We start from the raw sequence: 25,719 nt of genomic DNA on the forward strand, positions 1-25,719 counted from the left end.
GGAACTTAGAAGCAATTGAAAATAAAATTAGAGTAAACGTGACCTGGGTTCTCACCTGCCATTACTTTGAAATGCTGGCGACCGATTTGACAGAAACAAATGAGAGCTGCTGGTAATTACAACAAGTGCTGTTGTGAAATTGGAAATTTCATTTGTCATTTGTTTTGATTTTTTCGTCCGTCAATAGCTCAAACAAACACAAATTTTGCTTTGAAATACTGACAACATATATATTTATTTTTTTGCCGATATCCTACATAAGGTGAGATCGATCATCTGTTATTGATGAGTGTAGCCTCAATCAAGCTATTGGTGATTAGGCCGGCATTAGTAAAAGACAAGTGCCTATTGAGCATTTTCTGTTTGTCTGGTTTTGTTTTGTTTTAAACGTAAGGACCAAAACCTCTTGAGATAAGAATGACAAGAGGAGGTGTGAAGAAGAATACCAAAACATTGACTTCGAGAGATGAGGAGGAGTTGACAAAACAGTGATGGTGGCTAACATGCTGCTAGAAAACAACAAACAATGCAAGGAAAGAAATTGCGTAAAAAAGTGTTCACACCGGCAACCTTCGGGTGATAGCTGACAATTTGTCATTGGGAGACCTTGAAAACACAGGTGGGTTTTTTTTGTTTTTCGTTTTTCTGCTTTTCAATAACAGTGTATACAATAAAAAGATGTCTTGTTGTAGAATCTCAAAAAAAACATACAACTGTTTATAACTCAAAACATTTGATTTGCTGCTTTTATCAAACAGCACAAAAACTTAAAATATACCAGTATGAAACCGTTGATGCAACCAAAGCTACATTTATAAGAGGAACAATTTGCAGAGCCAAATTCAAGTACTTCTTAAGGACTTTCAAAGCAACTTCTCCAGTTCAAATAAAAGAAGAAATCGGTGGAAATCTTTGTATTTTGCAGAGCCACGAATATATTTGTGTTTTACATATGCGATTTTTAATCATGAGTGTGTTTTTATAAAGACACATGATTTTTAGATCTAGGGAAAATCATGAATATACATGCAATCTGCGGTCTGCAGTTCTGAGGTCATGAGATCGAACCTCCTGTGTGGAGTTTGCATGTTCTCCCCGTGCTAGAGTAGGTTTCGTCCGGGCACTCAGGTTTCCTCCCACATTCCAAAAACTTGCATGTCAGGTTGATTGGCTGGTCCAAATTGTCCCTAGGTGTAAATGAACAAATTGTCTGTCCCTGTGTGCCCTGCGACTGGCTGGTCATTTGTCAAATATATGAATGGATTGCTGATACTGTAAATCTGTATCATTTTAAATATTTTTATCTTTTTACCAATGTCGTACTATTGCACTGAAACCCACTAATCTCATACTTCAGCCTAATAACAGTAAAGGCATTTTTTTCTATTCTATTTAAATTTGTCAAAACCCTAATTCCAAAAAAAAAAAAAATTCCACCTACAGTATTTCGAAAAGTTAAAAATGTGATTCGATTTGAAGAATATTAGAAATAAAATATATTAAAATCCTATATCATAGATTTGTTGTAATTTTTAAACCCAGTTACTATTTTATAATTCAGAAATGAAAGTGAACCCCACGTTTATTAACCAGGTACTCATAATAAATCATAACACCTATTCATAAATGCTAAAACTAGTATTTACACATGTAAAGTAGTGATTATTCTGAATGGATACTAGATCAAATGTATATTTTTAAACAAGCAACCTTAGCTCATTTAAATAAGATATTAATGTACTTTTAATTATAAATAAATGTTAAATTTGTTTTTGAGCTATTGGTTGACTTTGATTTTAAATTTCTGCTACTTTCAATATACTCCAGTTATATTTACAACCTCTAGACTAGGGGTTAGTTCCATTACCATTTTGATATGCTTTTCTTAAAAAAAAAAGTTTCTTGAAAATACTAGTTTCCAAGAAATCTGAGAAAAACACATTTTTGTGAAAGGACGTATTTTTTCTGGCATTTGTGATACCTCCAATATCAAAATGTGCACAGGACGTCATCCTTCCTTTGCCCCGACGATGACGAAGAGACTTCTTCTTTTTTTTTTAAAAAAAAAAAAGCTCTGTTTGTACTTATATATATATATATATATATATATATATATATATATATATATATATATATATATATATATATATATATATATATATATATATATATATATATATATATATTTGCTTCTCTCACACACTGCTGTACCCCCTGCTTACCATATGAGGCCACTTACACACTTCAATTGCTGAATACACAAAGCCACACAAGGAAGTGGGGGCTCCCTCAATGTGTGGACAAATATCTGATTAAAGCCACTCCTGCCATTTAGAGGTGATTTATCATAATGAAATAATTCCCAGAGGTTTGCTACTTCCTGATGAGCTGCGCCAAACCCTCTACACTAGTTAGGGATGAGTCAGTGGACCAGCACCTGGAACTGAAGCATGCCATTATCTTCATCAACCAGCCGGCTAAGATTGTAAGCTGTGTCGTTGCCGACATGGACTTTTTCGACAATTTTACATATTGCTTGTTTTTTTTATTGATGTTGACTATGTTTTGTGTATTGTTACCCAATGCAACGTCTATTGCAGTCTAGTCATCCTGAAGGGGGGGTTACGTTTTATGTGGCCCCTTCTCAAGGTTTCTTATTTTCCTCATACTGAGGTCTTGCCCGCATGCCAGTTTCAGATCAAGGGATAGTGTAATTGTGGCCTGTGTAGTCCTTTGTGACATTTTGTGATTAAGGGCTATACAAATACATGTGACTTGACTCCTTTATTTTTTTAATAAAAGAAAAAAACAACAAAAAAAAACATATACTGTATTTACATTTTGTTTCTCGCTGTCGAAAATAATTTATATGATATGGCACCGAATGATTTAAATGGCACTTTGGAACTTACTCATAGAGGTGGTCACAATTTACTATTGATGGCCAAAGCCAGCAAAGATATTTAATGGACTGGCAGTCGATATGTTAAGTGATAGATACCTCAACTTAACCTGGGCTACCATGTAGGCTACAATGACGGTGCTTTTCATAAGAGAGTCATTGCAATTGTGATATGACAAACAATCATGTTTTCCAAGGTCAGGTTTCCATGTAATTTTGACTATTGACTTACATTAGTATAGAATTTTTGGTGCAGGTATTTTTTCCGAGGTACTCAAACAGATTACACTTAACGTACCTCTAAAATGTACAACATCATTATTCCCGTCATAAGAAGCTGTTTATACAAGCCGTATAGAAACACTGCATTTTCAAAATCAAATGTACCATTCAGCTCAAGTTAAAATATTTGAGTTGCCTAAAACAACACTCGCCTTCACCATTTTCCATACGTTAAGAAAGTCACATTTGATTCAGGCATGCTATAAAAGTCACGAGTGTTTTTCCTGGCCCCGGCATTTCTCCTGTGGCTCTACAGTAGTTAAATCATAAAAAAGGACAAGAAAGGAAGCAGAGGGAATATTTGCACTTACAGGTTCTTGACGTTGGTAATCCCTCTGAAGGCCTTCCTCGGTACTGCCTGGATCTGGTTCTCGCTCAGGTCTCTGGGGGGCAAGAAAGTGAGAAAGCATCCATGAACATCCAAACCACAAGCAAGTCGGACATGCAAAGTCGAGGGAACAAAGCCACAGATGGACGCCATGACATTTATGATGACATGCAAATAACCCCAAAGGCCAAAGAGTGGATTGAGAGTCATCCTGGTTTTGTGGCACTAGTCCATAGCGGGTTTAAAGCACACGCACGTGTATAATGGTCTGCATTTATAAAGCGCTTTTCAAGTCACTGAAGACCTATCAAGTAGTAGTACTTTTGATAAATAATATCCCAACACCCCCTCTAAAAAGGTTAAGAATTCCAAAATTGAAAAAGGTAGAAGATTCTATTTAGTCTGAGTTCGATCTTCGAGTAGGAGTTGGTTGTACTTGATTAATATTTTTGCAGCCGGGTAGCTTTCTGGATTATGAAAATAAACAACCAAAATCATAAAAATACAAATGAAAAATGCAAAAGATCAACATAAAGTTGCAAATTAGAGAAATTACAAATACAATTACATTGAAATAGGATGTTAGAAGTGAGTGTGTGTTACGTTTAAAGGGCCAGCATTGCATTTATAACCTAAGGTCGGGAACACAAGGAACACACACGAGTCCGATTTTACAAAATTCTAAAAATTAGATTTCTTCTCCTAACCATCCTATACTTTTTCCGTAATACTTTACTGATCAGCCCGTATTCCGATTTGTCTGAAATACACTTACATGCACATTTCAGAGCAAAAATCAAACTTCCATTTGAATACAATTACTCAATCAGCTCGGATACAATTCAGAAAGCCACTTCAGGAAGCTACAGGCAAAAAAGGGTAATCCAATGCTTTCAATTCTAGACAATCATTGCAAGATGGACTCAAAGTTACAGCCTTTGCATTGAAGCCAAAAACTATGTTCAGGCGTCTCCTGTTTCAACGGGATAGCCGTTCAGCATGAGTTTAACTGGATTCATTTGATTGGACATGATGTGGGAACCACATTTGGGTCTGTATAACACCAAATGATTGACAAACAAAGCGGACCGGCCTGACTATCCTGGGCAGGAGCTTGTGGAATAAAATACAATCAGGAGATAGGACAGAATGTGGGGAGTTGGGGTGTTTGAAAATGACGGTGTACATAGATTACAATATTTGTTTTGAATTGTTCGTGTTTTGTATTATTTAAAGCGGGTTTGTGCCAAGTACAGTAGGACCCTGGGGTAGGGTGTGTCCCCTTACAATGTTTTCAATTTACAATGTGGAATAAAATGTTTTTTGGCCTCTTGTTACCGATGTTCCCCCAACTATATGACATGAACAACATTTTATCTCGCTTGCACAGAAATATATATAATTTGAACTTTGCAGTGTTTTTCCATATGTATAGCATACCTGTCAACCTCCACGGCTCCATGCCTTTACAAAAAACAAAATAATCTTACACCATATTTTTTTTTCAAACGTGTTTATTTATGTAGTTTAACATGATAAAGTGTACATGTGTTTCATTATATCATATATATATTGTTAATGAACATTTTGTTGTGAGATACTGAGTTGCTCGACATGAATGAGGTTTATTATAAAAAAAAGTTAAAAAATTAAGTAGCTTGGAAGTTCATTGTAGAAGGAAAAAATACATGCACATATAATTAAGTAGAATAATACATTTTCTTATTTGAATTATTAATTCATTTTCTGCATTCAATTATTGTTGGTAATATACTGATTAGGGCCCGGTCACACAGCCGTTTGCGTCTATATCGCGGCTGAATCACAACCAGAAATTTATGCCCGTGAAGCAGACGCTGTTGGACGCTTTGAGATCGCGATGCAGACGAGATACAGCCGTGCTTTACACGCGGCAAGAAATTCACACGCGGTTGGCCGCGCGAAAAAGTTTTGCGCTGCTCAAAACTTTAGACCACGGGTAACCGTGGGCGGCACACGTGGTACACACGCAGATATGACGCGGTACGGACGCGGAACGACGTGCTACGGCCGCGGCCAGGGCGTGGTTACACGCGGGTAGGAAGCGGAAATTTAGCGGGTAATCGCGGGTGGAGCACGGTCATAGCACGTTTGTTCTGCGCCTGTTTCATTTCATGACAAGATAATAAAATAAAAATGAAAAACTATTACAAAAATAACATATTGGCTTCTTCTTCGGTGCCATAGCTTGAAATCTTGATCTTCACGGGACTGTGTCTTGAGCGGTTATGATTTCTACAGCCCGGCTAGGCAGCTTTTATACCCGTGGTCCACACGAGGAAAGGACGTGGAACTGACGCGATGAGGAAGCGGAACAGCCGCCGGCGTTTGTTTCGCGGGCATACCACGGATGAACAGCGGGTTGGCCAATTTTGCGCATTTTCCACCGCGGGCAACCACGGGCAAAAAAAAAATCGCAGAATTTAACCCGCGCTACAGACGCAAACGGCTGTGTGACCGGGCCCTTAAAGGGATAACCACAAACCTGACTTTTTTATTTTCTCCTTTTATACTTCCTTCTTTTCTTAACTTCTATATACAACATAATAATTCGTAATATAATGCATCAAAGCAAGTGAGCTGTTTGAGTTGAGCCGAGTTGAGCCGGAAAAGCCTGTTCTCTAAAAAGAGATGGACTTCTTTTCACTACACAACTACTACCTGAAATCCGATGTTGAATGATGCATGATGGGAAATCCCCAGGCGGCAGACGCATGTGAACAGTAGCTTCGTTTTCAATTAAAAAAAAAAAAAACAATACAGAGATAGAGGCTAACGCTGCGAACTCGTTTGACTTGATTTGATTTGCTGTTTCATGATAGTCGGTGTTTACTGGATGGTACCCATAATTGAGAAATTTCCGTTTTTCCGTACAGATTTTCTTGTACGTCGTACACATCTTAAAATGCATAATAAACGTACTGTGTACGGCAAAAACGTACAGGTTGACAGGTATGGTATAGTAACTGTATGTTCACACTCATAAGGTGCAGTGTTAAAAAGGTGCATTCTCCGTAGCTATTTTGTTTTTCCTTTTTTTATCATCTTACACTACGCGCCGGTTCATTGGGCGCAAGTGTCGCCCGACCACCTTACAGCCACACAAACAAGCATACAAGTGTGTGTATATTGAAAAAAAAAGCATCAAGAGCAAAACTGACTTTGACAGCGGGCAAAAACACAGATGTCATTCAATGGAGGGAAAGTGAGGTTTTGAGCAGGTTATGATGGCAATCAAACAAGAGATGACTAAAAGTCACAGGAGGCACGTAGTAGTCATTTAGTTGGAAAATGTAAACAATCTGACAAAAACATGGGATTTCACCCAAAAATGTTGTAAGTCTTGACTCGGCGCGGACCCAACCCTAAGGCCAACGAGCTGGTCTCTGTCTGTCGCTCTGCATTTTAGACAGGGTGAGCTGCGCAAAAGGGCACGCCCTACATTTTGGATGAAATCTGAGACCTATGTGCGCCTTATGGCTGTGAAAATACAGCATGTCTCTAAGACGCCTGTCTCCTATTGGTCAAAATCAAAGAAAATTCTGGTCTGCTATTGTTTAATGTCACATCGTCATGCAAATGCTGGTACAGTGGTACCTCTACCTATTAATTTCTTTACATAGGAACAGGGAAATAGTGTCTCTTGTCACAAAGATTGCCTCTAGTTACTAAGTCAAAAGTACAGTACAGTAGGCGCCTCTATTCACTGCTCCCATAGTCTCCCGGACATAAACAAACTGGTTGTTCATTAAAATCTGCCTAGAAACCAGTGCGCATGTGTGCACCCAGCATGCTCTTCATGTCACCGTCACAGTTTAGAGTTCACAGAGGGGGAAGAGGGTTTCCGGCAAGGCGCAGCCATCAATCAGCTAAAATTAAAGACATTTCGCAAAATTTCATGAAGTCTCGAATTCTGTTGAAAGGAATCACCTGGAAAAAGTGTTGACAAGTCGGGCTATCACTACATTTGCCTTGAGCATTTCCGACACATTGTCAAAAGCCGGCAAGAGCAGACGCCAATTGATCAGTTTTTCAATAAACACAGAGCACCAGGGTACATGAATATTTTCATTATTTCATTGATTCTTCATTTTACACCTTTGGTGTCTCTTGTTTTATGTTTGTTGTGTGGTAATCTAATGTTAACATAAATCTATTTCCTGTTCTGATGTCTTTTATTATTTAGTAAAACAATACCATAAATAACTCTTGCAGGGCTTGGAACAGATTAGCGAATTTTCATGCAAAATGCGTCTGTCTCTACTTATGTTTTCATATAATGAAGCTATCCCCAGAACGAGTCAAATCCCTGGGTAGAGGCACCGTTTAACACTATTGGCTAAACTCCCTCCCACAAAGATTTTGCGAGTCAGCAATACAATAATGTATTTTTTGTACTTTATCTGCTATGTGTCCCGAGACTAACACAGTGCTAAAACGAGAAACCGAGCCTGCAATTTTCAAGAAATACAAACAAGTCATACACATTGTAACAGTTTCTATGAAAAGATGGCAGTTATTAGGAAAAAGGAGGTGATTAAAGCAATGCAGTATTTGAAGATCATGGCAAGTTTTAAAATGAGTTTAAATTTTAATCCGCCGTATCCTCCCCTACTAACCCCACTGTGCCACCTCATGTCACGTCAAACCAACCAAGGTTAAATACGATTTCATTTTTCTTTTACATGTACAGTATAATTATTTATAATGTTATTCAATCATATACATGCCTATTACACAGAAGTAGTACTTAATAGGTTCTATTTTGTTATTTTAATGTTTTTATCTGAGGTGCTGGGGTTTCGTAACACATTGGCTGATTATAATAGATGTCTATCCCCGCCATACGGTCCCCACCTCAAAATGGATAAATGTATCTCTGGGGTCGACTTTAAAGATTATAAATTGTTTTGTTTCATTGGCATTAAACGGACATCACAGGGCACTTTGTATTAAATAGATATCATATTATATCAAACTGTTACTAATTTTACCACCAACAATAGTTTTATGACAGTGTTTTCACGGCTGAAGCATGTGTAAAACTCTAAACCTTCACTACTTGTTTTGATCTTTCAGACCATTTCAGGTGTGCACTGAGAAAGACGTAAGTGATTTTGCACTGCGATGGTGTTGGAGTTCATCCTAATCTCCTTCAAATGTACAGATGGCATAGCCCCACGCTGGGAACTGCAACGATTTGGGATGATGGACGATCAAAGATTGCTGGAGACCCCACACATGTCTTTAAGGGACTACTTCCGCCAACAGATTCAGCAATATAAAATAGCAATAACTTTGTTTCCAAGCCAAAATGTTCATTATCAGATCGGGATCAATTTATTCTACCCTGTATTAACTTGGATCAGGACGATACTAAAATCCCGCTACTAATTCACGGTCACTGCTCAACTCCAGCGATGTTAAACCCGTATCACTACTTGGATGTTAAATGAATAACCCTTTGAGTTATTGGACATGATCAAGCCCTCCTGAAAAAAGCAAGAGTATCTTGAATTGCATTGGCTTTATTGTCATTGATACCAACGGCGTGAAACTTTGTATGCAACAAGATTAGCCACTCCAGGGTAAACATGTAATATACACTTACAGAGAAGAAAAAAAAAATATAAAAGATAAATATTTAAAACGTAAAGTTTGAAGACTTACTTAAGTTCAATAAAAGAATGGTGCAAATTGTAAACAATATTGGAATTAAAAGTAGTGCAATAACATCAAGTAGCAACAAAAACATGTTGCAAAATATACATTTTCACAGTTTTGTGCAATTGTTTAGGTATTTAGGTATATTTCCAAGCAAAGAATAATCAGTATCGATCAATAATACTCTCTATTGTCTTGGATTGGATTGATACCAATTCCAAATACCCCCCCCCCCCCCCCCCCACTCCTACTAGTGAGCACCAGTGCTTGTTGAATCCTTACACCAACCAATATGTTAAATAAAGAATCAGAAGAATAAAATTCATTCATATTTATTGCTTGAAAACTGTTGAGTTTTAAGTCATGCTCAAGCCCCCTGCAAAACAGTAGCTTCCCATGTTGGAGCCACAATGGTAACACTTGGTTGGTGTAACGCGTCCTTGTGTCAACAAGAATCCTCTCCTGGTGGCTCATAGACACTGACCTTTGAGCAGAGAGAAGGTCATCTGCAACAAAAGGCTGAACTGCGAAGCCCTATCCTGCAAAAGACACAACAGAATGGACTCCAGCCAAGTTGAGAGGTCTGAGGATAAGTTGGTTTTCCTTCTTGAACTTAGGGCTCCAATGATAAGTCGACGTTGTTAACAAAAATCGATATCGGAAATAGTCGACGATGAATTCCACTGTCAACTATTCTCGCCAGACATGTTTTTCCAACAGAGTGAGACATCTCTTTATAATTATAATCTGTTGAGAGTCACTCATGCACAATAGCGACTTGGTGTCAGCATCAAGTACGGGTGTAAAAACATCTAAAGTTTTGGAGCTTGTTCGCCAGAATGTAGTGAATAAAAAAGACTTCTTTCAAATATTGCAAAGCAGACCTTGCATATTATGGCAGTAACTCAGTGATACGCAACATATAAAAACCACAGTCGGACCGTTGAAAGAAACTGAGTCTGACTCACCTCGTTAACATTCAAGTACAATTTGGTTTTGATGGCATGCATTATACATTTTATATGCAAATATTTCGCTATAAAAAAGAGCTTGAGCATTATGCAAGACTGTGCCTGACAAACATAATTGAAATTAAATCCATGCAGTACGAAACATTAGTTGTTAAAACGTTAAAAACAACAAAACATCTCTTTTTTGTTACAAACTTTGCAACTTAACACTGAACACAGTTCACAAAATGCACATTAAATTTATCTTATTTACTGTTTTATTTCTGCCTTTTCTTGGTTCACAGGTTTAAAAATGTATATTTTATTGTAATCTATTATTTATTTGCCTGTCCCGTAAAAAATGGACAAAGGTTTATTCATGGATCTATGTTTCTACTGACCGAGCACCGTGCCTAATCGGTTTGAGATGGGGCATTTCTATTTAATTGTTGAGCAAATCCGCAGTTTGTTCAATGAAATATCTATTGTTCATCATACATGTTTTTTCCTGTGTTTAATATGATTTGCACACCATGACATCATCTTTTCGACTAATTGTTTCAATAGTTGGTGACTAGTCCACCATTTAAAGAGTTTTCAGCCCTTCTTGAACATGTAAAGGTGCAAAGGTTCGACTAATGTGTCTGCGTGTGTAACGGACAGGCGACACATCCTCCTTATGAACTTACATTATTCATGGGAAGAGAATAATAACAGATTGCGGGTCGACCCTACGTCGCTTCGGATATTACAGTTCACCCCCTGCGGATGGAGACGGACCACAAACCCGTGCACGCATGCACGCCACGTCAGTTGTGTGCGTCTGCATCTGGCCGCATCAATATGAGCCCATTTGTGTTCATAAACACACTAAGTGGGCTTGCGAAAGAAGCTGGATACACCCTCGTGTTTTTTGACGTAGAAACTATTAACCTGTTCTAATACCTTCTAATGCATTACATGCATTAGAGACGTCTTGAGATTACATGGGCGGTTAAGTTGTACGTGGCTGTACATATATATCAGGCCTGTGGCGGAAACCGATTAAAATTGCAAAATCCGTTTTTGTATTTAGTGTTGCGCCGCTAACAATTTGACGGCTGATCACTAAAAATTTAGACTTGTCAATATTGATTTCCTATCACTTTATTTTTCAGTGGCTGTGGCTCAGTAGGTAGAGCGCTCGTCTTGGGATCAAGAGATCGCAGTTCGAATCCCGGCTCCTTCGTGTTACATATCGAAATGTCCTTGGGTAAGACACTGAACCACTAATACCTTACATGGCTGCACGGCCGCTATTGGGAAATGTGAAGCACACTGTAAAGCGCTTTGGGAAGTCTTGACTTGAAAAACGCTATATAAATGCAGATCATTTCAAGATCATTTCATATCCCCCTAGAGGAAGGTGGCTGTAGTCAAGTACGCACTCATATTCATCAAACATTCATTTAAAACAAGGGGGTAAGTTGCTGTGCCATGCAACCTTATATCAGCAGGGTCCCAACAGCATACAATGGTTTAGCCTTTCCTTTGCATATGGTTCGATCACACCTCAGCCCTTAGAGACCAGCACATTGGTTTTAGGGTTGGGCGCCTGCCCAATAGACTACGGAGTCATAGGTTCCAGCCTTGGCCGAGTCATGACTTAAAATTGTTTGGGTGATATCCGATATTTTTGTAAGATCGTTCACATTTCATACCAAACGTGACATGTATGCTATCTCCCACGTTGCCCACTCGTTTCCCACAAGGGCAGGTGACGTCACATTGCAATTTGTCCACTGTTTGCGGAAGTACCAATCATAGATGCTAACGCCGTAGTATCTAGCAATTTGAAAGTTATTGTTAGCATCTTTTTGGTTTTGTTTCATGAAACAGTGTCATTTTCTTGAATTCGGACCAGGACTACAGTATCACAGAAACTAAAAGCGATAAAAATGATAAGAATGTCAACTCTTTGGCGGGACTGTTGTTAGAGCTTTGGGAAAGTGACTCTGAACGTGACTCTGAAAATAAAGAAAGCAACCCTTTTAATGGCGATTTAGTGATTCTGTTTTGGTCAGAAACACATAAGGATTTTGACGGACATGTTATGGATTTCCGGTAAAAATGTGAGTCCCAAACGGTTTTGCACTATTTTCTTTATTTTTTTCTTTTTCTATTTTTTTTTACAATTGTTTTATCTGTGTGTTTTACATTGCAATGTACAACTCCATTAACCACGACAACAACAGCTTTGCTTCGGTTGGATTTTCAAATAAGCTCACTTCTATGTGTTGGAGTAACATGGCCGCAAGTAGAGGGCATCCAAGTCAAGTCAAGTCAAGTCACATTTATTTGTATAGCCCTTAATCACAAACATGTCTCAAAGGACCGCACAGGATTACAATGACACCATCGATATATCTTAAACCAACATGCGGGCAAGGAGAAACTCAAAACCTTAACGTGAGGAAAATAAAACATTGAAAAGGGGCCTCACAAGGGGTAATCCCCCTTCCAGGATGACCAGGGTGGAATAGATTTAGCATTGGGTCACAGTACACAAATATAGTAAGTATCAATAAAAGAGAACACTAGGTAACATTTTAAAATTTGTCAGGAAAGTGCATGACAGCAACAACGCCTCTTCATTGGGTGCGCCTTGTGTATGTGTTAAATACAGAATAAAACCAGCTATGGAGACTGTGCCCTTTCACAGTGTGCACAATAATCGTAAAACATATAGTATAGTATAGTATATTATATATATATATATATATATATATATATATATATATATATATATATATATATATATATATACATATATGCACATTATAAGAAAGGACAAGAGGCGACCCTGGGGATTCATGGGAAGACAAGGCAATGAAAAAGGAAAGAAACCCCAGGAAGGTCCCCCATCTTCCCTCCCCTGAAACCGGAGCCACTTTCAAATGGAAACCTCACTGCTGTTTCTGCCTACCCTTCATCTTCCTCCAGTCTCCCCTTCCCTCCCCGGGGGGCTGTAACTGCATTTAATACTCTTCCATAAAGACAGTAATAAATATTGACTGCCGGCCAGCTCAAAGTGGCCCTCACTTTTCTGAGCTGTCTGCTGGAGGTTAAAAGCGGAAGCGGGTACATGCTAGTATGCCACACTTTGATCTGTGTGACAACAGATCTACGTGCAGGCTTTTGTTTTCAAAGAGGATATCACTTCCCACACCGGAACTGATTATATTAGCAAGACGGTTCAGAGCCTAGGATGGAGATGTGAACAGTGAATTCTATGGGAGGCTGTTGCGAAGTAAATCATACTTGCACAATAACATCAAACTCTCACACATATACAATTATACTCTATAAGAGTCATACAGTCATACCCGTGCACAAACATTATTATACTCTAACACGAAATCATCATACACACAAATATATTTTGGCACAAAGACTACTACACTCATACACACACACACTTGTATACCCTTTCACACAGACCACTATACTATCACACACACTATTATACTTTCTCACTTATATTACTCTACTCTTGAACATACTCTACTACAGTCTTTTACACACTATCATAATGCTCCCATACACACTTACTATTATACTCTCTCACATATACTACTATTCTCTTTCATGTAATAGTAAACTGGGAGCTACTCTAGTTTGAAGTCGAACTGAACAATACATAGACACACAGAACAGTTTGCACCGCCATGGTTACCAAGAGTTACAAAAGTAAAACAACACTGAAAGGTGGGGTGATCATTACATTAAGTGTAATAGAACCCTATATTAAGATCAATTTCAATGTTGCGTGAGAAAGATTAATGTGTAAGAGAGACAACTGTGCGTGAAAGTCTCAAAGTGTGCGTGTAGGAGTATAATAGAATAAAATAGAATAGAATAGATGGATAGATAGATAGATACGTCATTCATCCCCGCAGGGAAATTCACATTTCCACCAGCATCCCTTCGCTGAGAACAATACAATAATAAAGCAAAAGGAATACAATATACAAATACCCAATGTGACGTGCTAATACCCACTGTAGTATTTAAATAGTGCTATATAAAATACACATTGCAATAAAAGTACGGTAATATGCAATGTAGGGGGTGTGGTTTAATGTGGGCCTTTACTCCGCCGGGTGGAGTTAAAGAGCCTCATGGCATGAGGAAGAAAATATCTCTTCAGTCTGTCCGTGGTACAAGACAGTGACAGCAGTCTGTCGCTGAAGCTGCTCTTCTGTCTGGATATAATGCTCTGTAGTGGATTTGATGAATTGTCCATGATTGACCGCAGCTTTTTCAGTGCCCGTCTCTCAGCTACTGTTGTTAGGCTGTCCAGCTCTTTGCCCACAACAGAGCTCGCTTTCCTCGCCAGTTTATTGAAACGAGAGGCATCCTTCTTCATGACGCTGCCTCCCCAACAAGCTGCCGCATAGAAGAGGGCGCTTGCCACAACTGTCTCATAGAATATGAATATAATATAATAATAATAGAATAGAATAGAATATGATTATAGTCATTACACAAAGTGTAGATATACACACATAACTTGTTGACATAGAATTAAAAAATCAATATATAATTTAAAAGTAGGGCAATCATACATTATATATTTCACACAACACAATATAAAAACCCAGTAGGCAGCAAATTACATAGCAGCAGCCCGTGATTAATATTGGTTGTTTACAGATAATTGGTAATTGGTTATTTACAGTGCAAATACAGATTACATGACATGACAAACAGGTGCAGTTTAGTTCAGTGCAAATTTGAATTTAGTATTGTGACAGCTTGGTCACAGCGGTGTGTTCGAGAGAGTATGATAGTGTGTGAGAGTCTATAGTAGTCTTTGTGTAGGAGCAGAGTACTATGCGTGTGGTAGCATAGTTGTATGAGTGAGATACTGTAGCACTGTGTATGATAGAGTATAGTAGTGTTTGGGCACTAGTATGACTGTCAGTATGAGAGTGTAGCTGTGCATGTGTGTGAAGTTATATGCGAGTATGGCTTGGAGTGTGGAATAGTTTACTTCTTAAACGACCTCTTGTCAAAAACTGCTTTCTTCCTCTTTTCTGGTTGACATCATGAAAAGATTGGCTTGGAAGTCCTTAAAAAGTGCTTGAACTCAGCCAAACGCATTAAAATTCCAAGGCCAAACGCACTTGAAAATACAGGATCATTATTTCTCTCTGCAATAAGGTAGAGAATCAGAGTAATTTGAGAGTGTGATAATAGTACATTACAACTTACCAAAAGCTTGGTTACAAAAAACTTCTTCACTCAGTTGACATTTACGGCGTCAAGTCATTTTATTGTCATGCTGCGAATTTGGATTTAAAAAACTTTAAAATAAGATATTGATGTTGATATTGTATTGGCAAGGTAACCTCAATTTTCAAAAGTCTGAACATGTCCAGATTTGTTATTTAATTTGGGCCCCCTCAGACCAAATGAGTAGCCCCCACACTTGTAAAAATCTATCATGGGTCATTGTGTTTCTAACTGACATAAGGTTTAGTGGTTGATTGAGGCCTTTATTGATATTCAATAATGATAACTTGGTAATAACAAGGTTATGGCATAGTAATAACATAGCAATAACATTGTAAGATATTATTTACATATTAACCTGTAGCGCTCTGTGCTAATTAGCAACAAAAAGTAGCTCTCAGCTTTAAATAGGTTGGAGATCACTGATTTGGTGCAACAGTATTATAAAAATAAGTAAATACATAAATAAAAAAGTCACTTCCTCTCAGCAGGAGTATGCCATCTTGCTCGTCCTCTGTGTTATGGAGGACACAGGGAGCTTACCTTCTTCTTGTGATGCTCTCGTTTCTGCACATTTTTCATCAATCCCGCAAAGTCTGCCCTTGCTTGCTTGGGTAACGACTCCCCCAACCCCCTTCTTCGATATAAAAGACCCCCTCCCGCCCACAGTGATTTAATTAACTGGCTGCTTTCCGAATCAAAATATGGCTCCCTCTATTGATCACGGCAGATGGAAGCTGACAGGAACGGCTGGCCGGCCCGGGACGGGCACTCTCAATTCTTATTGTATGGATCTATGTGTGAGTGTGCGTGTTTATGTGTGTCTGTGTATAAGAGGTCGTTTTAGAAGTAAATCATACTTGCTTTCACATATAACTTCATACTCACACTAATACATGACTAAACTCTCATACAGAGTCAAACCCGTAAACAAACACGACTATGCTCTCTCTTTCAAAATACCATACTTTCTCACACATAGTACTATTCTCTCCTACACTCACTACTATACTTTCTGAAGGATACTACTATTCTCTCATATGCACACTGCTGTACGCTCTCACACATATTACTATTACTTACACACTCATCCTCACTTTTAATGCATGCACGCTAGTACACAACATTCGCTTTGTGGACATTGTTTTATTACTGACTGTTATTCATCTCTTTATCCTTATGGGATTATTATCATTAATTCAGCAAGTAACCAGATGAATCAGGATGAGTAGCGCTACTATACTCTCTCACACTTACAACGATCATATACACAATACTATACTCTCACACATACTACTTTACTCTCATACACAAACTACTACACTATCTCGCTGGTATTACTATACTCTCATACACACACTTCTATACACTATACTCGTACTATATACTTTCTTTCTTCCTATTTTCTTTTAACTTTTTTTCTTACTTTTCTTCTTCTTTATGTTTGATTTTTATTTGTTTTCTTCATTTGTTCCTTTTTACTTATTTTTCCTTTGTTTTATTTATCTTTCTGCTTTCATTTGTATTTATTTTTGTACGTATTTTGGTACTTCTTTGTAGCCTTTTAATCCTATGTTGTTGCTTTTCCCCCTTCCCTCTTTTTACTTTATTATGTTTTAATGATTTTGTATATTTTTTTTTATAGCTTTTTTGCATAATGCTACATAATAGTTGGTTTTATAGGGATTACGGAAACAAAAACAATCTGACGAGCTACTTGACCACCAACAGAAACCACTCTTTTTTAGTGATCCTGCCAAAAGAGCCGGTTCACGAAAAAGAGCTGGAATTCCCTTCATTAATGTGAATCATCCGGGATCTGTAGCCCGTAAATCAAACTAAGCATTCTCAAAAGCTCTCCTGGGCTCCTGCAAATCCCTTATTAGACACTCAAACACAAAAACACGTACACACACCTGTATAGAAACACAACCACACAAAAACACATTGTTCAGACACAAACCTCACATGAGTATCCCAAATATACACTGTCTGCACTTTTGCCCATCCCCAGGCCCATCGCTCCCTGCAAGACTGCGGAGATCTATTATCTTTTGTCAATGCTGTAATTAAATCGGACAGCTTAATGCAATTCTCTGTGATCCATCGGCCTTTTGGATATAAAAGCTTTTCTGGCCCTCTGCCCGAAACGGGACGCCCGACAAATGTAGATGACTTACAAGGCAGGACAGAGAAAAATAATAAAATTAGACATATATGTTGGCTGCAGTTGGAGTGGCACTTGCTTCTGTTTGTGATTGGGTGATTCGCTTGTGTTCAATCAATGATGTTTTGGCACGCGGGACTTCTAAAATAAACGTTTTGGAACGCATACAGTTAGCACATTTTTTACTTGTTTGTAGGCAGATTGGTTTGCAACTTGTTGGATTGTTTTTACAATTAGTATGTGAAAGGAACAGATTTCCTCTTTCATCTTTATTTATATTCTTACCTTCACAGAATGCTTTGCAAAACTGCCCCTAAAAGTGGATTCATTTTATTTGAGATCACCCAGATCATGAGGTAATCATACAGACGCTCCCCTAGTTGTGACCATTTACATTTTTTAAGGATGTTGAAAAATATCCGGACATTGCTGGAAGTTAGATCGTGTATTGTGTGCATTTTTTCGAGTACAGGACAGTACTGTAGTTCTTCTTTCCGTCGCTACCAGCGTGTGGCGCTGCGAGAGGCCACCCAGCATCCACACAAACGAAATAAAATCCGCTTCCTCTTCCTAGTTCGTGTATAAACATTCGATACTGTATCTTCAGCACACTTTTATTGTTTAAAATCTCTTGCATCCAATCAATATGGTTGGTGTAAAGTGTAAAGAAGAGGTGAGCCGTTTCATTTGAAATGAAAGTGCAATATGGAAACTTGATGCTGTAGAGGAAATGGTTGGATCCCTCTGTTTCTGCCACTTTTTACCACGGCTCTTGAAGTGTATCTTACAAAAGTAAGCTGAACTTCATTTATCTTTATAGAGCATATTCTTTTGTGAAAAGTTTATTTTTTGTGTACAAAACAATACAGGTTACCTATGCAAGCCTTAAACATACTTATATAAACGTTAAACATACAAAATATAGCACTGAAGCAACTTACAAACAAACATCTCGTTCGTAAGTTGGGCAGCGTCTGTAAACAATAGAGACATTCTTTTTTCACATGATAGCAACAATATGTTTTGTCCTTGTGGACAATTTGATTATGTCAAATGTCAATTAAATACCGGAATATTTTAATAATTGAATGAACTATGTAAAAACTGCATGGAAACAAATCACACATGAATATAAATCTGTTTTTTTTTACAATGCGGCTTAACCTTTGGGAATGACCAAGCTAAAAGGCTGCATGGAGCAAGATGGCGCCAACTTCTCACTTGGAACGAGATTTAAACACGATTTTGTTTGCTGTGCTCATAGCCAAACACACTAAATTCCCCTTTTTTTCAAGTAAAATTATGTCGGTGATGAAGTAGGACAAACTTTTTTCTTCCTCTGCGTGTTCAAATCAACATATGTGACGCAAGATGAGACGAGTAAAGCAATCACTAAATTGAGCGGTCTGTGCATTGTATTACAATAAACCAAATTTAGATAAATAAACAGAAAAGTCTTGCTCTAAATCAAGAGTTAAAACAGCGAATGTATTGTGTTGTAGTGAAAACATAAAACGTTTCCCAGGCAATTTGTTTTTGCTTAGTTCCTTATCTGTATCGTCTTTAAATGGTTTCGGAGTTCTTTGAAGATTTTTTTCTTGTAAAAAATGTCTCAAAAATTTAGTTTCTGAGGAACATTAGTGTTTTTTCATGTAACTGAAAAAGAAGGAATTTTAGGGAGCAATACATAATGACCGTATAAAGGTGTATGGTGAGACAGGATTTGTACACCCTTTTCATGGCCGAGTTCAAGCACTTTTTAAGGACTTTCAAGCCAATTTTCCAATCCCTCCAGTACCATTTGAAGAAGAGATACGGTGTGAATCATGCATGTTGCATCTGCGATGTTTAAACTTTGTGCATTTATCATCTTGAGTAAATCGCAAATGTATAAGTGGATCTTATCAAATACGTGTGTAAATATGTTTGAGACAAGTCCCTCCCCATAGAGTATTATGTAGCTTACATTTTCAGGTGCAGGAATTTATTCTTATTACAATTTACCACTGGGAAACACTACCTTAATTTTTTGAATAACCAATCGTAAATGTTCATAATTGATACATAATCGTTGCACTAATCCACATTCTACAGAGCAGTGATTTTCAACCACTGTGCCGCGGCACACTAGTGTGCCTTGAGATAAGATGCGCCGTGAGAAATTATCCAATGTCACTTTTTAAAATTTAACATTTTATAAAACATTTATGAATCTTTTTTTTTTAAATATGTCATTGTCAAGTGGCTATGCTGTAGAAACTGGAGGTATTATAGATTAGATTGTAATTAAACATACTGTTCAGTTTCATTTTAAAACAATTTTGGTTAGTGGTGTGCCGCAAAGTTTTTCCAATGTAAAAAAAAAAAAACATGACCTGGCAAAAGAGATTGAAAAACACTGTAGAAAAGAGCCTTGTTTAGGTCTTGGGCGCAACTCGTAGAAGCTAATAACGCCTAACAGGACAAAACTGTACAAACTAATGCTAGTTGCAGTTAATCAGGAGGGAAAATTAAATGAAACGCCTAAAGGAAGCCACAAGAGAGCAGTGTTAGCATTATTTTAAGGTAGACTTGTTGATATATATGGCAGTGGTTTACAAGCACTTCACCCAAAATGCAAGCACATTTCAATCCTTAAATGGAATTCAAGCATTTAAGGATTTCAAACACCCGGATGACAACTAAGTGAGAACACAATACATTCGGGTATTTTTTTTTTAATTGACATTTAGTACAGAGGGTTAGGATTTTTTTTAAAGCATTTTAAAGGATTTCAAGCACCCGTACGAACCCTGGGTGAGAATGCAATGCAGTCAGGCGAGCAGATTTTCTTTTTTTCATTGACATTCGGTACAGAAGGGTTAAGGATTTTGTATTTATTTATTTATTTTTTGAATTTGCATGTGCGCATGTGTGTGCAAAGAATAAAGAAGCTGAGTGAGGTGTTTTAGCTTTATAAGCATCTGGGGAGCGCCTTAGCACCCATAAATAACCCGGGGCAAATTAGTAGGTTGCACAGAAGGAGGAGACAGCAGGGAGGGTGGGGGTCAAATATGAAAATATACACACAGGTAAATGAGCGAGTGTGTTTTTGCCGCAGTTGAAGGAAGCGCGCATGCTGGCTTATTAGGCCACACGATCTGCAGGTCGGCTTCCTTCACGCTCACCTTTGAAGCCGACCCGGTGTTTGTTAGTGTCGCGATGCGTCGCTCAGCAGGTCTCGCCGTTGTCAAGGTTACTTGTGGCCATTGCCCCGCTGGGCCAATTAACTTTTTTGGGGGGACTTTTTTGGTACAAGGAAAACATCACAAAGCGCAGCGGAGGTTCTCACTCGGTTTGCGAGTTAGGCTTTGTTTTCCATCATCGCGTAAAATCAACAGAAAAAAATAAATAAGATGGTGAATTTAGTTGTGTTTCCAATTAGACTGTTCCGTATGACTTCACAGAGTTGACAGGTCTTCTTATATGAAACTTTTTGATGACAAATTCCGATGATTATCTATTACCCTACGGCAGGCGTGGGCACACTTTGGCCTGTAGGCCACATGTGGCCTGTCGAAGGAAAAAAGTACAACTCACAATTGTTTTCCCTTTTGATGCAATGTTCAGATTGTTAGGCAACTTGCTACTACAGGAACTACCAAAAAACAAAAACAAAACTGTTTTTTTCTCTTTTCTCACCCTTTCCCAGTTTTTTTTTTTTATTTTCCTTTTGCTTTCTTACTTTCTTATTATCGTTTGTATCAACATTTTTAATTTCTTCTTTTTTTTTCATTTTTTGCCATTTACCTTTTCTCTTTTTTCTTCTTTTTCCTTCCTTTTCCTCCTTTTACTGTTTTTATTTTATTTTTTCTTCCTTTATTTTCTCCATTTTTCTTTCTCATTCATTATTATTTTACATTTTATTTTTTCCTTGTTTTCCCTCTCCTTGTTCTCCTTTTTTCTTTTCGTAGTTCTCTTTTTACATGATTTTATTTCCTGTATTCAATATGTTTTGTTTTATACTTTTTTTTTACCCTTTGTGGTCAAGTCATGTCACATTTCTTTCTATAGCCTTTAATCAAAAAATGTCTCTGCACAGGTTTACAATGACACTGATCTGGCACTGATCTTAAACTAACATGCGGGCAAGGAAAATCTCGATAAAATGAGAAACCTTGAGAAGGGGCCCCATAAGTGGTAATCATCCTTCTAAGATCACCAGGGTGCAATAGATTTAGTATTGGGTAACAGTACACAAAACAAAGAAAACATAAATGTAAAAAAAAAAAAAAAAACATGGGTAATTTGTTAAATTGTGTCTAGAAAGTGCTTGGCAGCAACGATGTTGGTAAAATACGTATTCTCCTCTCTCAATGTGTAATGTACACAAGGAATGGGAGAGCAGTTGCATGGCTCAGCATGTCTAAAGGCTGTTTCGGTTGTATGGGCTTCAGAATTTGAGTCAGTACAGTACATTGAATAGTGTTTTGAAAACGTTTTTTGTCCCACTACTGCTTAGATATATGTTAATAACAGTTATTATTACCATTATTATTATTGACTGCTGCACTAGTTGATTTAGATCTACAGCTGCTGACAAGTTCACTCATAAGTGTCTCAAACACAGCACAGTGAGTTACTTTCCTGTACTACACATTTCCCTGCTATTTTTTCTTAATGTAAAAAATTGCCGTGAATGAGTTTATTTTTATGGCTGTTTAAGCCTGTGACTTAAAATACTGAGTGTTTCTTCCTTTAATGTCTGCATGAGGCTTTTAACTAGGTGCACGCCGTCGTCTGGAATGTACGGTATTTTACATAAATGCAAAAAAAAATCAAAAAAAGGAGAAATATGTATTTAATACAGCAGAGACAATATACTGTAATACATACATATAACTAGACTTCCTATTTAATATAGAATATTTTTCATGCCCCCCCTTACATTTGCACTAGGAAATCTCTTTACGTGTCAAATTTTGATTACTGGTTCATGTGAACCATCTCATCCCGGTGACATAAATTGATGGCAATGCCTAACAAGCGGCCGCTGTCAACCTGCCTGCTAGCGGAGCGGCCGGCTAACTCCTCCGACGCTCCACTTCAACTTATTTTCCTTGGACGGTTGACAGTCCGTCTGTCTGAGTGAGAGCTGGACAATGGATTTGAAACAGCGGGATGGAGAGAGGGAATGGAATTATGCGAGGGATGCAAGGGATGCAAGGGATGCGTGTGTGCGGTTGCTATGCCGTCTCTAGGTCCTAATCTCTTTAGCGAGCCCCATGATCCAGTTAGGAACACTGAGTGGCTAATGTCAGGGCTAACTGGTTTAGAGGGCTCAGTGTGTGTGTGTGTCTATACATGTATGCATGTGCGTGTGCATCCATATCCTATATTAAAACTTACCGTATTTTCAGCACCTCCAAAAAATAATCTTTTGTGATCCTTTTTTTCAAATATGGTGCATCATACTATAAGGTGTACTAAATTAAAACTACAGCAGTGGCTATAATTGAATACGAACTGTATTCCTGCATTAAATGAAAAGTTGGAGTATACCGCCAATCACAATTGCATAACATTGTATGCAACGGGGAATAAAACCCGGACTGCGACAGGAAGAATGACGCATCCTATCCAGTTTTAGTCACAGTGCCATGTTAAAGAATGGATAAAACAGAAAGTCGTCCTGAAAGATAGAATTAACGCAAAAAATCAAGACAAGGGACACAACTCTTTGGTAAATCTAATGATGAATCCGACTTTAAAGGACATTAACTAAATACATTGTAAATTGTATGGTATTATTTTCATAGTTTACATTGTCAATAAATTATATCATGTACGCAAGTATGCGACAACGTTTGTCGCTTACAATGGTTAGTTTGAGCAGAGGAAAAAGTGAAAATAAATGTCATACCGATTTATAACAAAACGTTAGGAGTGTGCATTATACTGTACATAAAAAAAGGTAAATATGTGTTCACAGGAGAGCAACGATTTATTTAATATTAACATGTTCAGAAAACGTATTCCTTTTGGCCAGGTTGTAAGGATTCATAGACCTCAAGTTCGCGACCCCGGTTTGATCTCTGTTGCATAAATCAACTGATCAATAATTGCACAAATATGATCTGGTATGCATTTCCAATTTTATCCTTGAATAAAGTGCACTAAAAAGTCCTACTTTCACATTTCTGGCCAATTTGGGGTTTTTAGCTGCGCCTCATAGTCCAGAAAATACGGTATGTAAAGCGCCGATGAATGGGAGGAAATTTCTGATCTAATTTGTGCGTCTGTGTGTGTAAAGCAGCAGCGGCCATTAGGGTGGATGGATTAGATTGAGTGCATCTAGATCGTCTTTGTGCACAACTGTGTGTCACCGTTTATTATGTGTGGTCTAGGATAAGCAGACAGGTGCAGGAAACGCATCCTTAATTCATTTGCCGGGTCGAGTGCGGGTTAAACCAACGCGGGGAGGGCAAACTCCGGTCGCCTGACAACAAACTATAACATCAATTGAGCAGAAATACCATTCATAACGGCACAAAAGTGTCATGTTTTCTTATCGTTCCGACAAGATTGCCTGAACGGACGCTAAAATTGTGGCTATTTCTCGAGCTAGGCAGGGGTGTTATGGTTTTTTATTTTCTATCCCGACAATGTGTGGACAGCGGATACCGAGCATGCTGCTAAATAGGGTAATTCTATGGAGGAGAGAATACAGCAATGTGTCGAAAAAATTTATGAATATCATATTTATTCAAGTATAAGGTCAAAGATTTTCACCACAACCTTAGCTATGCTTCACCTCTTCCTTTGCTCGCCCACATCGAAACGTGGATAATGTATCTTTCATTTTTGGTATTGGGTTTATATTTTATGTTGTCAATAAATATGTTTTATCATTCCCAAACATATTCAACGTTTGTCACGCACAATGCTTAATCTATCTATCTATCTATCTATCTATCTATCTATCTATCTATCTATCTATCTATCTATCTATCTATCTATCTATCTATCTATCTATCTATCTATCTATCTATCTATCTATCTATCTATCTATCTATCTATCTATCTATCTATCTATCTATCTATCTATCTATCTAGCTAGCTATCTATCTAGCTATCTATCTAGCTATCTATCTAGCTATCTATCTAGCTATCTATCTATCTACCTTGGTCATATCCCTTAAGGGAGTGACCGACATTAAGACAAACACATACAAAAACAAAGAAAATAAGAGACGTGAGAGAATTCTCCCACTGTGGTCCGCAGCGTCTCGTAAGAGGCGACTAAAGTGAAGAGAGCGAGGGGACTGGGGATCCTCTCCTCTTTATCTTTACTCCCTAAGAGACAGCAACGCAAAGAAAGGAGGACGGGAGACCAAAAGGTCCCACAAACCCTAGTTGTAGGGTCACTAAATGTGAGAGGATGTGGAAGTAAAGCGACTGGGTGGAAGAAAACGGAGATCGAAAGGATGATGACAATGCTTATTTTGAGACGAGAAAAAGGGAAACTGAATGTTATGCGGATTTCCAAGCGAAAACTAGGGGGCTCGCATTACGCGTGCGTGTGCGTGCTGTACTCAAATCAATACAGTGAATGAATACCTACAAATCTATTCCATATAAATAAAAAAAACCATGCCTAACCTAAATATATGACACAAATGCAGTTTAATCAAACATGAATACAATTTCTTATTTATTTTTTTTATGTTCTTTATTCTGTCGTGTATTTTGTCACAATGAAAGGTTACTCAAATGAGGGGTCAGGTCAAATTGACTGAGCTTTTCACTAATTGGTTGATCGGTGTAGTAGACCATTTGTTCATCACTGATGAACCAATAGGTGAAAGCTCAGGACACTGGGACGTCTACTTACAAAATAAGCAACAAAATAAATGACAAAATGTGTAAATGAATCAGGGTTCCTACCTCCTAAGTAAAATTCAAGACTCTTTAGGCCTTTTTAATGCCTTTCGAAATCAAATTTAAGACCAAGTGCTCAAAAGAAAAAAACAAACAAATATAAACATATGAATTAGAGGCGATATTAAAAATGTGTTTAATTTAGTTTATGTTATTAAGCTATATTGGTATATATATTGGTCCAGTTGAA

At 37.8% G+C, this 25,719-nt stretch overlaps 1 protein-coding gene across 1 annotated transcript in view; it reads right to left on the bottom strand.

Moving 5' to 3' along the window:
* The window catches only part of slit3 (slit homolog 3 (Drosophila)), a 354,995-nt gene that overhangs the window by 186,035 nt on the left and 143,241 nt on the right, over positions 1–25,719 (bottom strand). Inside the window, exon 5 of the mRNA XM_088344825.1 lies at positions 3,496–3,567. Coding sequence (XP_088200951.1) covers positions 3,496–3,567 — 72 coding nt within the window. The remainder of the gene's footprint in view (positions 1–3,495; positions 3,568–25,719) is intronic.

The sequence above is a fragment of the Urocampus carinirostris genome, chromosome 9, assembly GCF_059441175.1.
Source record: "Urocampus carinirostris isolate Australia breed hairy pipefish chromosome 9, RoL_Ucar_1.0, whole genome shotgun sequence".
Classification (NCBI taxonomy): domain Eukaryota; kingdom Metazoa; phylum Chordata; class Actinopteri; order Syngnathiformes; family Syngnathidae; genus Urocampus; species Urocampus carinirostris.